Source organism: Callorhinchus milii, unplaced genomic scaffold (assembly GCF_018977255.1).
Source record: "Callorhinchus milii isolate IMCB2004 unplaced genomic scaffold, IMCB_Cmil_1.0 Scaffold18, whole genome shotgun sequence".
Classification (NCBI taxonomy): domain Eukaryota; kingdom Metazoa; phylum Chordata; class Chondrichthyes; order Chimaeriformes; family Callorhinchidae; genus Callorhinchus; species Callorhinchus milii.
In genome coordinates this window covers 2,191,375-2,206,105 of record NW_024704759.1, presented here as the reverse complement: position 1 = coordinate 2,206,105, position 14,731 = coordinate 2,191,375, and the positions used below count along the sequence as shown (strand labels likewise).

General features: G+C 44.3%; 1 protein-coding gene across 1 annotated transcript in view; it reads right to left on the bottom strand.

Moving 5' to 3' along the window:
* Positions 1-14,731, bottom strand: part of arhgap46b (Rho GTPase activating protein 46b) — a 59,828-nt gene that overhangs the window by 30,910 nt on the left and 14,187 nt on the right. Inside the window, exon 2 of the mRNA XM_042341927.1 lies at positions 4,602-5,030. Within this exon, the coding sequence (XP_042197861.1) occupies positions 4,602-5,030 (429 nt within the window). The remainder of the gene's footprint in view (positions 1-4,601; positions 5,031-14,731) is intronic.

The following is a 14,731-nucleotide window of genomic DNA, read 5'->3' as shown; positions in this document are numbered from 1 at the left end:
ACTGCGCCTTTAACGTTGGGAGGACGTCTCAAGACACTGGACAGTGAAGGGTTTGCGCCCAAATTGGTGGAATGGAATCAAGAGGGGTTGAGGGCAAGGAGGGGAAGAAGGCACGGTCAAAGAGGAAGGCCTTGAGATGGGCCTTGCAGGAGACAAGGGAGGGAACGAGGCAGAGGGGCTTCGGGATGGGAGGGTGGGGGCAGAAATGCTGAAGGCCCGACTTACGATGAAGAAATATTGGCCAGAACATCAGTAGAACTCACAGCGCTTTGCCAAACATGTGCCCGTGGGGCCCTTTAAAGCCCACCTGAAACACCCAAACACACAGATTAATCCTCAGCCTAACGCTGAAATGTGCTTTTCAGCCCAAACCGCAACCCTTTGAAAACTGTCCTGTGGATATACATAGATCCACAAAAGAAAGTTTATTCTCTAGCCCCGGGGGTCTTTTCCGGAGAAAGGGGTGGGGGTGGTAAGCCCCTATAACAAATCATTCTCCATCAAAAAAACTTGTAATGTAAACAATAGCTACTGCGCTAATCTTATTCTGTTAACAATTCACCGAGTTTGTGGTCAGAGAGGCCTCCTTTAAACAGAGTCCAGGGGAAATCTCCCTCTGAGACCAGCTCTTAGCTGGAATAATCAGGAGATTGTACGAGTACAAGATAGTGATTCACGCAGCTGACTTCATTTCCTGCTCGCTATGGAGGTGACTAACCCCATTCCCTTTTATCTAGTCACTCCAAGATATGCACAATACAACCACTGCAGATAGAAATCTACACAAGAGGAACGCACGCTCGAGAGAAAGGATTAATGCACAAACGAGGGGAAAAGCCACTTCGCTCAAGATTGAGGGAGCCTTTCAGGTCACGGCTGGCAAATAAAAGCGTTTCTTTTCGTTTCTCAGTGAACATACTGTATGTTCATACTAGTATGTTCATACTAAGCTGCTGTTTTAAAGTAAGGAAGCTGTCCAACTCTTTTTAAAAAAAGTAATCTGTAACAACTGTGCAAACACACGTCGCTTTCAATCTGCTCCATTTTTTTCAAAAAAAAGAGAAAAGTGCAATTAGGGTCTGCTCTGCGAGTACTTAATGCGAAACATGCTGTAATTAAAGAGAGCAAAAGAGGTAATTTATAAAGGTCACAATGTAGGTAAATTACCCTGCAAGAGAAGGAAAGAATGAAACAACTGTTGTAACTACAGCTAGGGTAAGAGAATACGGCGGCTTCGCCATAGAGGAAGTCGCCCCCAGGAACACAGCGCTTTAAAAAGGACAAAAAAAATCTAATCATAACTCAATGGTTATGGAAGATAATGGAGGGAGGATCTCACCGGATTCATTTCACTCCCAACTGTTTCGCCCACTCGGCGGACAGAGTTTCACACAAAAAAACTAGAACAAGGAGAAGTGCAGGAGAGGGAAAAGTTACAAGATGTTTCAGATTTAATTACTTTTGCTGCACAGAATGGTGAGAGTGCACAACATACTCGCCAAGGGAGGCAGGTTAGGGCAGAAATTTCAAAAAGGCAAAAATCACAGTTATTTGGCAAAGAGAATTGACAAGTATGAGACCTGGATAATGTAGGATTATTTAAAAAAAGAATAACTTAGGAACATAGTTTTTCTGGTAACATGTTCATATTGTTCAGTATCATCATTTCCTGAACACAAGTCAATGATTTGGGTTTCTGCAATGTTAAATTATCTCTGTTAATTTTCCGAAGCTTCTTCTCTCTCCTGAAGGTTTTTAGATTCATTTTCTTCACTCCCAAAAAGCGATTCGCCCATCGACTCATAACCAGGTTCCTACTTACTGCTGGCTAAACAGAGGCATGTGGGAGTAAGGAAACTTGCCTAAGGTTTCGCCCTACCCGAGAATGGAACCAGGGTCCTCTACTTGTGAGGTGAGTGCGCTAACCACTAAGCTACGGGACTCCAATGTGACGAGTCCCTTCAAATCTACAACCGCTAAATCTTCTCCTTAAAAGAGAGGGCAGGGCGTGTGTGAACCACAGAGTACTACAAGGCGCCAGACTGTGAGCTCCATTGGGTTCAGTCAACATGAATAGCGCTCAATGAAGAACAGGTCAGGGCTTCCCACCCCTAGGAGGTCTCTCCAGCACTGGGACAATACAAGCCGCTCAGTGCATTGTCTTCCTCAGAGGGCACAAAGCAAAGCCTCTTCCACCGCAATTTTGATATCTATCTCGAACTGGGTCGCCCAAAGGATTTAAATGACTCAATAAATTAAAGCTCGTTAAAAAGAAAACAAAACAGCTTCTACCATTTGGTGGGTGGTCTCGATCCCCTCAGCTCTCATCGTTCATCTAATCTCAAAAGTCAAATCTTGGAGGCGTGCAAACGACATAACAAAGATCTTAGTGGCAAAATATCCCACACTCTAGCACAGAAAGATCGGGAAGGACAATCGATTGATCGCTGGAAGGACGGGGCTAGCACCTCACAGCGATTACTTTGGAAAGCTTTTCTTAAGATCATAAACCATAATAATAGGAGGACATGTATAAATCTCTCTCTTGCTCCACAAGCTAAAAGAGGATTGGAAAAAGCCAACCACACGAGTGGATACACTGTTTAGATCTCAGTGTCGGCCAAGAAACATTCCTGCGCCAGCAGTTAAATCTTTCGACTGAAAAATTTATCCAGATGAGAATTTGTACCAAATTGTTAGTAATTTAATAAAACCCAGCAAGTATCGTGTGAAAATTTTCTTCCCGCTCTCAATTCTCACCATGAGTTGCAGAACACACGAACAGCACAGCCATCGACCGGTACATTAAATTAGGGGGTTGGTTTTTGAAACAAATACCATGCAAAGCATGTAGATTGTCCCGTAGCATAGTAATTAGATGCCTCTGTTTACCTAGCAGTAAATAGGAACCAGTTTGTTAGTCGATTGGCGGATCGCTTTCTGGGGATAATAATCCCTCAAAAAAATGGTCACTCAATCCACCACTGTTTGTGAGACATTGCTGTGTGCAATTGGCTGCCACGTTTCACCCACAAAATACACAGTTACTACACTTTACAGTGTATCTTGTGTAGCACTTTGAGCCATCTCAATGACGTGATAAGGGGCTGTATCAAATGCAAGGATTATTATAACATTCAGCTGCATCAGGTGGTGCATGCTAAGGGCGACACAGAGGACAGCACTTGTTAAGAGAAATTTTTTCAGGATCCAGCAGCACACGGGTAAGGGAGGCAGTTTTCCCTCGGTTCAGATACAGGAACTCCCATTATTAGCAGTTCAGTCGCTGTTGACTTGCTGTCCACTATTCAGCCCTTCAGAGGGACGGAAGGGGACAGGTCAGACCTCGTTAGCCAGAGAGGCTCAACGTGGAACTTAACCCTTACCGTGCCGGGACAAAGAGCGCATGTGGGGGATTAACACAAAAGCTGTAACCAGCGCAACCGGCTGAATAGGAAAGGACCATCCAATACTTTAAACAATCCTGCTTGCTGAATAAACTGAAACGCCCAGCCAATTACACAGATAAGCTTCCATTAACCACGGAAACACTGTATAAATAATTAAAAGGGACTGCACTTGGGTCTTGCTACTACCCCTCCCACCCCCCACAACCCAACTCCACAACTGGGAAAGAGTTTGAGTGCTGCGTACATTTTGAGAGACTTTTTATAAACACAGGTTTGATCTCAAACTCCCCTCCCCACCAAAAAATAATATTCTGATCTTACACGACAACAAGAAGTTGCATTTAGATTGCCTCTTCACGCTGGTGGGGTCTTGGAGTGCTTAACAGTGGCGGAACATGCAGGTCTGTGTGCAAATTGGCTGCTGCGTTTTCCCCACAAAACACACGGTCACTGTACTCTACAGTGAAACACTCTGGAACATCCTCCCAGTGTGAAAGGCGCTGTATCAAATGTAAAGATTATATTTAAGTGCAGCAAAAACTGGATACAGATGGCAAGAATCAAGTCAGCAAATTCAGCCACACAGAAAAAACAACTAGTCCAAAAACATCATATTCAAACAGCGGATCGGAATCGCCATCCTCAATCAATGACTGTGTGTGTGTCAGGCCCAGTCACAACACAGCAAAACACGAGCAGACAGGTGGCTTTTAACTAAAGACACTCTCAGCTCCCCCAACTACCACACCACCCCCTCCTCCCGACCAGTTGCTATCGGTCACGGAAAAGGCTGAAAAGAATTGATTTTAGCCCCAGGGGATCTCAATCTCCCATCAATAACAGCCACTCCAGAAGCTCTCCAGTTACACACACACAGACATGCGAAGACTCTCTACATAACTCATCCTAAACGTATATAAGAGTACTTTTACTTTGTGGCTGCTTGCGGGGACATTGCTGTGCGCAAATTGGCTGCCACGTTCATTCTCACTACAATTTACTGTGTATCCATGTGATAAATGACCTCTTGACACGAAAGGCGCCATGTGGGTCAAATGTAAGGGTTATCATTCTAAGCAGAGGAAACACTTCCCTGATCCACTGGTGGGTAAGAGGGTTGAGTGAAATCTCTTTAAAACTAAAAGGTATTCACCAGAGAAGCAAGTTATGTCAAGAAAGGTCAAGGCTTACCTTCCAGACTCCTTCCTGCCCACTGAATCCTGTAAGGCTCCAACAGCCTTCTTTCCTCTCTCGGCATCCTGGACTCCCGTCACTTGGGCTGAGAACCCACGGCCCTCTCCGCTGCCGCTGACCAGGAGCTGAGCGCAGTCTCCACTCAGCCGGACCCGGCTCTCGGACTGAGAGTTCCTTTTCATGGCCTGAAGTCTTGCCAGGGGCACCACATCGCAGTTCTGGGGCCGATGCCACACGGTCTGTTTAGTAAGCGCGTTGTAATAGTAGAAGCGGTTATTGTTCTGGTCGAACAGCTCCCACCACTGGTTGTCGTTGGACTGCCTGACGCACACGTTCTGGGGGGCGTCCCAGCCACACTCGCCGGTCACCAGGTTAACGTACATGCGCTCCCGGGTCCGAGGCTCAATGATCTCCACCCAATCGGCACTGAAGACAAAACGAGAGAAGAGTGGTCAGATGGTAAGTGCAGCTCGCGTAGACCTGTAGAGTAGTGGTTTGCGCGGTCGCCTCGTAAGCAAGAGGACCTGGGTTCAATTCCCAGTTCAAAGCGAAACCTTAGGCAAGTTTCCTTATTCCACACACATGCCTCTGTTTACCTAGCAATAAACAGGAACCTGGTTGTTAGTCGATTGGTGGATCGCTTTCGCTTTCACCTGGGAGTTTCAAGAGAGCATTACGCCATTTTCCTTCAGGCCAGTGAAACTTGCCAAGGTGCCAAGGTCGACACCCCGTGCCCAGAGGGACCTCAGAGCCAACTCAAGTCAATATTTGTTAATCACTGCAGTCCCGTTAGGTCACGAGAGGCAGAGGATTAACAAAAAACAGAAACAGCTGTCCACTGAAAACGTCTTCTTTTTTTTGTCTGCAGGACCAGAAATTGAAAGTGTTTTTCAGAGCTGTGGAAGGCCAGCTTCCAAACGATGTGGGGATTTGAGAATTTTTTCAACCGAGCTTCTCCATCGTAAATTGTGAAGATAAAATGATCTTACAGGCTGAGACTAGGTGGAATTTTGGACCTCAGGAAAGGGAACCCCCAGAAGAGGTTGATTTCAACTCTCCGACTGCTGCCCCAGCCAAAAATGCAACCGACCAGAGACTTGTTAAAACCTTAAAACCCCAATGGCAAACACTCTTATCTAAATTACTCGGCAGTAAATTCTAGATACACACATTACCGTGTTTATTTGCTCGGACTACACACAGCGAGCGGAGTTTTATAAAATATTCCGCGCCACTCTCGATCGCTTGTGACCTGCCTGAGTGAAAGTCTGCTTTTCGAAAATACCTTCTCTTAAAACTCAGACTGAAAGAAAGAAAACAAACAACGTTCTATCGCAGACTCTCAAGAAACCTATACTCCCAGAGTGCATTTCTGGTAAACTCATTTACCTGTGGAACCCAAAGAGAAATCACAAAAGCAGACAACTCCATTCTCTTAAAAAAAACTCACTAACAGATTCATACAACATGACAGCAAGGAAACAGGCTGTTCGTCTCAAAGTCCACTCACACTGATTTTTTTTTGCCACGCGAGCCCCTTAACTTAATGCTGCTCGCTCCCCATCCCTTTGTAAAGCATCACCACTGTAATAATAATCCTTGCAATTGATATAGCACCTTATCACGTCTTCAAGACGTCTCAAACTGCTTCAAAGAATATACTGTAAAGTGCATTGACTGTACATTCTGTGGGTGAAACAGCAGCCAATTTGCGCACAGCAGTGTCCCACAAACAGTCGTGGATTTAGTATCAATGTTTACTAAAACCCTGTCCCCTTTCCTGTTCACGAAGAGTTAGAATTATAGAATCCTACAACACAGAAGGGAGACCATTCGGCCTATCGTGCCTGTGCCAGTTTTTTGAAAGAGCTATCAACTAGTCCCACTCCCCGCTCTTTCCCCATAGCCTTGCAAAGTTATTATTGAATCTGCTTCCACCACCCTTTCAGGCAGCGCACTCCAGATCGTAACAAGTCACTGCATAAAAACATTTCTCATCATCTCCCCTTTGGTTCTTTTGTACATTTTTTTTTTAAAAACACAGCAGAGTGTATTTAAAGGTGAAGTGTGTGTATCACCCAGTGCTGTGTTTCACTCCAGGTACTTGTGGAAGATTGTGTTGAGGTCTGCCCATTGGCATGGATGCTGAAGGGACAAGTCTAGGCCCCTCTCAAACCTCAGCCTCTGCTAGAATGAATGCAAGTGGCAAAACAACCCATCCGACCGGGCGTTTCCTGGAGCACGTGCTAACAAAGGAATCCTCAGTAACCTACTTGGCACATCCCCCCGCTTGTGTTTGTGTGTGTTTGTTATAATTACGCTTGCGTTGGACACGGCGCCTGTAAATGATGAAACATCTCAAAGCACTTCTCAGTTAATTGCTATCAGAGCGTGGGCTGACTGTATTCATACGTGGAGCCAATTATGCACAACAAGATCTCAAACAATGGTGGTGAATGACTAATCTATTTGGGGAAGTGTTACCCAGGACACTGGGAAAGAGAAACTCCCTTCTATTTTTGAACAGTGCCACAGGATCTTTAACATCCACCTGAGCAGGGAACTGCGATTGGTTTGGGTTTCAATGCCTGACGGGAGGAACATCACCTCCTATATCCCTGTAGCCAATTGAATGTCACCTCAATCCACAGCTGTTTCTGGGGCACTGCTGCCGCGTTCCATCCACAGAATTCACAGTCAACTCACTTTACGGTAAATCCTATGAAGCTCTTTAAGACGTCTTGACGCCATGATAAGGCGCTGTGTCAAATGCAAAGATTATTATTATTCCATATGTTCAGGCCAGAGATTGGTAAATGCCTGCAACCTCTAACAGGTGCCCCTTTCTCTCATGCACAAGTACGGTGGCGAACCACTCCCTCCAGTCCCAATTCCAGACGACTTCAATCTGCAGTCGGAGCTCAGGCAACCTGCCAAACCTCAAACCCAACTGAGAATCCTCCAAGCAGCAGACTGTCTGGCCTCATTCCATACAAAGAACACACACTAAAAGGGGCATTCCAGTTACAGGCAGTTCTCCAACCCAGGTTTTTTTTTTGGTGGGAGATGGGGATTGGGGTCCTTAGATTGCACCCAAATGCTCTTTACACACATAGTTACACACACAATTTAAAATTGTTTCAAGACATCATATCATTTGCAGATCTGTTTTTGATTTTTTCATCATCTGGAATTAGCTTGAGTGCCAGAATATGGCATGATCGTCAAATCCAGGCTGTAAAGTCACAAAATGTACAAAATCACTCCGCTCTATTCACACCACGCCAGGCAATTTGTACTGTATACCCCTTTTTGTACTGTACACCGCATTCAATGTGGTCTGTTTCACATCACAGAATAAGCGGGGAGAGTAATGCTGCCTGTGTGGTGCTAGAGTTATATAAACGATGCAAGAAGACAAACAGGCTTGCGGGATGGGCTGACAGAATTCAGATGAAGTTTAATGTAGAGAAAGATAAAGCGATTCACTTTGGTAGGAAGCCGTCCATACCCGGAATGGTATACCCGGGAGCAAAGCAATCTAAGAACCCCCTTCCCAGCCCCCACCACCATCTCATTTGTATAAAACTGGTGGCATCTCAATGACTCAATGACGCATCACCCACTGTTAAGGTGAGTCGTACACAGTAGGCACCAGTTTGGCATTCAGTCTGTGTTGAATTAGTGATCTCATCACAAACTGCAATGTGCTTCAGTCTGCTCAGACCAGTGAGGGGGTTAAAGTTCAAGCTAGGTCTCCAGCTGCTGATCACTTGCCCGGATTCAGCTCAGCTTCAATGTCTTCTCCACCGCCTAGAGGGGGAAGAAGAGGGGAATTGAAGAGGGGGGGGAAGAGGAGGAGGGAAAAAGGGGGGGGAAGAGGAGGAGGGGAAGGGAGTTTTTTTTAACAAGATACGTGTAGGTTCAGATAACATTCGCAATTCGCATAAGCTCTGGGTTGAGATCACATCTGCGTAGGGTGTTTATTAGAGGGCGTTTTTTTCTGTCCACAGCTGTATTGAGCGTTCCATCCCACCCCATCTGAAACCATTGACACAGAAAAGTTTTACGAAGAAAATCTGCTTTGGATTACTGGATGCAAGAAATTCTAATCCACATTAAGTTACCATAAATTGTACTGTGGAAGCCGCTACCCTCCAATTCAGTCAGTTATAAAAATAATAATCCTTGCATTTGATATAGCTCCGTATCACGTTGTTTAGATGTCCCAAAGCTCTTCACAGAATATACTGCAAAGTGGATTGACTGTGTATTTTGTGGGCACAATGCATAACAGTGTCCTACAAACAGTCGGATTAAGTGAACACTTCCTATTTTTTAAAAAAGGGATTATTACCCCCGGAAAGTGATCAGCCAATCGACAAACAACCAAGTTCCTACTTACTGCTAGGTAAACAGAACCGTGTAGAGTAAGGAAACTTGCTTTAGGTTTCGCCCTGCCTGGAAATTGAACTAGAATCCTCTTGCTTGCGAGGCGAGCACTCTAACCACTACGCTATGGTTCAATTCCTGCAAGCGACAGACATGAAGACGTATGACGATGCATCTCACACAATCATATGGTCGGTTGTTTCTACTGACCAGCCAGTGAAATCCTGTTGAACTCCACTCACGGCACAAGACCCTCTTTATACAAAACAGGGAAGGTTCAAAATGCAGAGACAATTGCTTCCCAAGCGACACTCTTTTCTGTAACTAAATATTGCAATTTATTTGCTTAACAGACGGACGTACACTTTGCAGCACATTCCATCTACAATAGCAATCATCCGTAAAACCTGGTCACCCCACTCCGTTCAAATTACACAGGGGTTGGGGGAGGAGAAGTCACTGGACCTTAGGCTCAGGCTACACCTTGTATAAATATGCAATGGGAAGCATTGTTCCCTAGACACGTGAGCAACGACAGTCTTTAGTCAACGTCACAAAAGGCTCTAAAAGCTCAGAAAATTTGGCGTCAGTGGATACATAAGGCTTTTTTCAGCTCCTGAGCCTAGGTGAAGGATGAGGGTTAGGTGGCACAACTTAAACAATGGGCTTTTCACCCCTAGACGCGAGTCTGAATCAGATCCTGTAAGTGTATAAGTCTCCTCTCTCATTAGTCCTATGTGACAGGAGCTTAACAGATCTCAATCAAATTCCTAACTAGCTTAGGCTGATAGTACGAAAGTGCTCCTGATTCCCTTCTGTGCATTCAGGGGGACGCCTGGGACTGGGTGGATCTAGGAGGAAGTCAGAAGGTTTGTTGGAAGTCAATTTTTTTTTTAAAAAAGTGTTTTTTTTCTCTGTAAACTTCCTCCTCCAAACCCCACCCCCAAAAAAAATAATTATGAAAGCCATTGAAAATGCATTGGTGTTGAAGTAGTTTTAAAACAGAGCTCGAAACTAGAAACTAAATAGGAATCCCAAGAAACAATAATACATGTGCAGTCTCGAGTTCCAAGAGTAGAAGCTATTGTGTTTGAACAGACAACACACTAGGGAGCCAGTATGATTCTGTGGCACTGTGACAAGTGAAAACGCAGCCAAATTTATTTTTTTTGAAAAAAAATGAAAATTCCAATTCAATAGACCCCGGCGGGCACACAAAGGTGGAGGAGAAAGCAGTGAGGGGTCAGCTGATGGCGGAGGCGTTTCACTGCTCTCCTTTGTTCAAGCTTTGCTGTAACCTCCCTGAAATCCCCAACAGCAACCATTCCAGTTCTATTTTGGATGACTAAGTTCAGGACTTCTGCTTCCTTGCCAAGAGCAGACGAAGCTGGCCGGCTTGACGGGCGCTTGCACTCGGGACATCCCTTTTGAGACGGGCCGTTGTATTACAATGACTAGAATTTGTATTTATATAGGCCCTTCACATGGGGTAGTGTCTTGAAGTGTTTGCTGTTGCTTCTATATGGCACCCTTCCTGTCCATAAACAAAACGGGGGTGGGGCAAGAAACCACAGTTGGAGAGCCTTTGCGACCCCATTGGATTCCCTCCAAGACCCCATCCACCCCCATGGTTAGGCTAATCGTCTGGAGTATTATTATCTCTCCTCCCACCATATGTGAAATGTTTCTCATAACTCCCCCTCTCTCCCTCCCCCCCACCCCACCACCCATTGCAGGGAGTTTAATTGTGATCCGTGGTTGACAAAACCACCAGAATTCTTACGTTTTCTCCACTTCTATCAAGTTATTTTACTGCAGGATAGAACAGCAACTTGCATTTAGCCCCATGAAGGGTGCTAAGAATGTAACTTGTTGTGTCATGCAGTTACAAGAACCATTCCAACCATTGACACCATTTCCTCATGGCCTCCCCGTGCATTAGACGTGAAAAGGTCAGTCACCTCCTGGCAGCTGTCTCTACAGAACCAACAGCAGGGGACTGGGATCATCACACCGGACCCTCTGTGTACTTATTTGGGTGAGGGGGGGGTTTAATTGTTAATTTTCATTCTTCTTCCACACCTTCCTTCCCACCCCAAACATTTGATGGTAGCAAAAACTGGGTAACTTGTCCCGAGATTTTATTCCCCCAAATTTTGCACCTAAGAATCATATTTTTGCTTTCTCTTTATTTCAAACAGCATTAATTAAGCTTTCTTTAGCTAGCCAGGCCAGCTCCAATTCACCCATTGGGGAAAGATTAAAAAGGTAATAATAACGTATACAGGCTTACAACGGGGAGACTGATGCTCTTTAACACTAGTAAGGTCTTATCACAGCCGCAAAAGTGAGATATCAAGAGCTCAGCACTTAGAGGGAATGGGAAAGTGCTCTATGAAACTAATGCTGAACAGAAAAATTGGAAATAGAACCATGAGGATATGATGGAAGGTCAAACAGTTCTGAAGTTTTGATTCTTCATTTCTTCCCAGTGTAATTGAATTCCTCTCCCCCTCCCCACCTCCCTTTCATTCACATAATTCCTAAAGCAAACTACACAACCTTCAGAAAAAATATAAAAATAAACTAAATATGGCCACTCAATGCATGACTGTTTGTGGGACACTGTTGTGCGCAATTGGCTTCTGCGTTTTGCCCACAAAATATACAGTCAATTCACTTTAAAGTATATTCTGTGTAGCACTTTGAGACGTCTCAAAGACGTGATAAGATGCAACATCAAATGCAAGGATTATTATTTGTATTATTATCTCAAAGACAAGAGGAGAGAGCACATTTTCCGATTGTCCTACACAGTTATTGACCAGGTACAGGATCCACTGCAGAGCAAATTCTCTGGCCACGCTCCAAATATCCATCAAGATACCATGGTCCATCTGAAGAGACAACATAATCCTCTCTGGCTAGGCCATCTGGCACAACATATGGATTCAGATTGCACACACCAGGGGAATATCTGACATCACACTGCAGATATAGACCAACGTGTAGAAATAGGAATAAGATCGAATTATCTGTCCATTCCTTCCTGTCCTGCGCCTGCTTCTTTTGAGTCTAGTTCTGTAGGGATGCCCCACATTGCATTCCCTGAAATCACACACTAGCTCCCAATCTTTTATCATCCTCAAGAATATCCAGAGAATTTAAGCAAGAGTCCACTCCGCCAGACTCATGGTTATCGCAGGATGCACCACTTACAAACCATGTCGTAACTAGTGTAAATATAAACCCTGTGGATTAGTCAGTTGCCTCTCGCACAACAGGCATCTTCACACAGTGGGAAAGGCAGCAAAGAACTTGCAAAGGCTCCTAGGAATATAGAAAAGAAAAAACGACTCCTCCAGTCCATATAAAACCCACACTCACTCCACTTTACAGTATATCCTGTGAAGCACTTTGGGCCGTCTTCCTGAAGTGAAAGGCGAGATACCAAAATGTAAAGATTATTAATAATAATACTTTTATTTGATATAGCGCCTTATCACATCTTCAAGATGTCTCAAAGAGCTTCACAGAATATTCTGATTAGAATACATTAGAATATACAGCACAGAAACAGGCCATTCGGCCCAACTGGTCTTCGCCAGTGTTTATGCTCCACATGAGCCTCCTCCTGCCCTTCCTCACTAAGCCTATCAGCATAACCTTCTATTCCTTTCTCCTCATGGACCTATCTAACTTCCCCTTAAATATTTCTATGTTATTTGCCTCAACAACTCCTTGTGGTAGCATGTTCCACATTCCCACTAGTTAGAAGAAATTTCTAGTCACAGAGTTGGCACAAATTTCTTCTAACTTCCCTATTTGATCTATTTGTGACTATTTTGGTCTCCCACATAAGTGGAAACATCTTCCCTATGTCTACCCTATCAAAACCTTTCATCATTTTAAAGACCTCTATCAGGTCACCCCTTACCTTCCTCTTTTCAAGAGAAAAGAGTCCAACTATGTTCAGCCTTTCCTGATAGGCATAACCACTCAGTTCTGGGATTATCCTTGTGAATCTCCTTTGCACCCTCTCCAGGGCTTCTCCCTTCTATAACGTGGGGACCAGAACTGCACACAGTATTTAAGTGTGGTCTAACCAAGGTTCTATAATAGTTTACCATAACTTCCCTGCCTTTCATTTCTATCCCTCTAGAAATAAACCCCAATGCTTGGTTTGCTTTTTTTATGACCTTATTAACCTGCGTTGCTACTTTTAGTGAATTGTGTATGTGTACCCCTAGATCCCTTTGCTCCTCTACCCCATTTAGGTTTTTATTTTCCAAGATGTATGTGATTGTAAAGTGAATTGACTGTATATTTTGTGGGCGAAACGTAGCACACAGCAGTGTCCCACAAACAGTTGTGGATTGAGTGATCACATTTATTTTCAGGCTACACTCTCAAATTTACAGAACTTCTAATTAGAGGAAAAAAATATAATTGCAGATGTCATTTTTTAGTTGAAGGGAAGAAGTTTGTCACACAACAAAGGGGGGAAGGAATTATATCATTTGTTCCTCAGAAACAAAATATTTTCAAACATGAAGGAATTTCCTGTCTCCGCGAGGTACTTCATCAGGCAAAGACTTCAAAGTCGCAAGTGAGAAGCAGGGAGGAGAGGAGGGAAATGTCAATCAGGATTAATGAATGTCATCTACGCTGACACCAAGTTCCAAGTGTGTTCTGAAACAGGTACAAAGAAAATCACATGTTACGCACACACTGTGTTACTGTGCAAGGACTTCAGGGGATGGAATTGGCAACAGCAAAGTCATGGATTCCCAGGGAGTTTTTCTTCTCTGTCCACCCATCCCTCTAGACACACACATATACATTACTCCTCACACACACACACACTCATTCACTCCTTTATCCCCTTCTTATGGGCCCTCATTACAAAGCCTCAGGTCTCTAAGCCATAAAACCATCCATCACATCCACGTCAGATTTTAAGCTGAGCGCTGTGTCTCCAAGGATCCATGGTGGCTGCTCCTATGTTTTGGTGCTTTCACTGACCAAAATTGTAAGAGGTTGGGGGGGTGGGGAAAGAGGAGAGAGTATTCCATTCGGGATTTTTCAGCAAACACCAAACATGCATTATATCATCATTAACAGCACTGGAACTTGAAAGCACCGCCTTGAAAACAAACATTTGACGACTTCAATGGGTGTTGCGAGTAGGTGAGAGAGCTGAGGGTGAAGCATCTCCAGTGTGGATTGCGAGGCAAAGATAAACAGTGGAAGAGCAGAAACTAAAAAGATGAACAGTGTGATAACGGCATTACCGCAGCCCACATCAACCAGGACGGATTTTATACTGTACTTGCATAAGAAAAATAAACAGAACAAAGACAGTAGTTTGTACGGGAGCCAAACCAGCTCCAAAATTTTCACTGAGAACAGGTTTGTTTTCAAATGTGATGGGGGCAGCTGTCAAACTACTGTAGGACATATAAAGTCTTCATTGTTGGAATCACAGTGCTTTGATAGACCCATGTTGTCACACAAAGGCTAGAGTTATAGAGGGTTGCTGTGTACTGTTAAACGTGTGCTAGAAACCATTTGAAAGTAGGTAACAGTGACTCCGAGTGAGGAACTTTCAACTCGCAATGTTATGTGAATAATAGGGACTTTTCCTGTCCCCACCCCCTCCCCGACCCCAAATGGACAGGAAGGGAATCGCTTCCAAAAATATCGGCTGCCTTAAATCTCACAATTCAAGAATT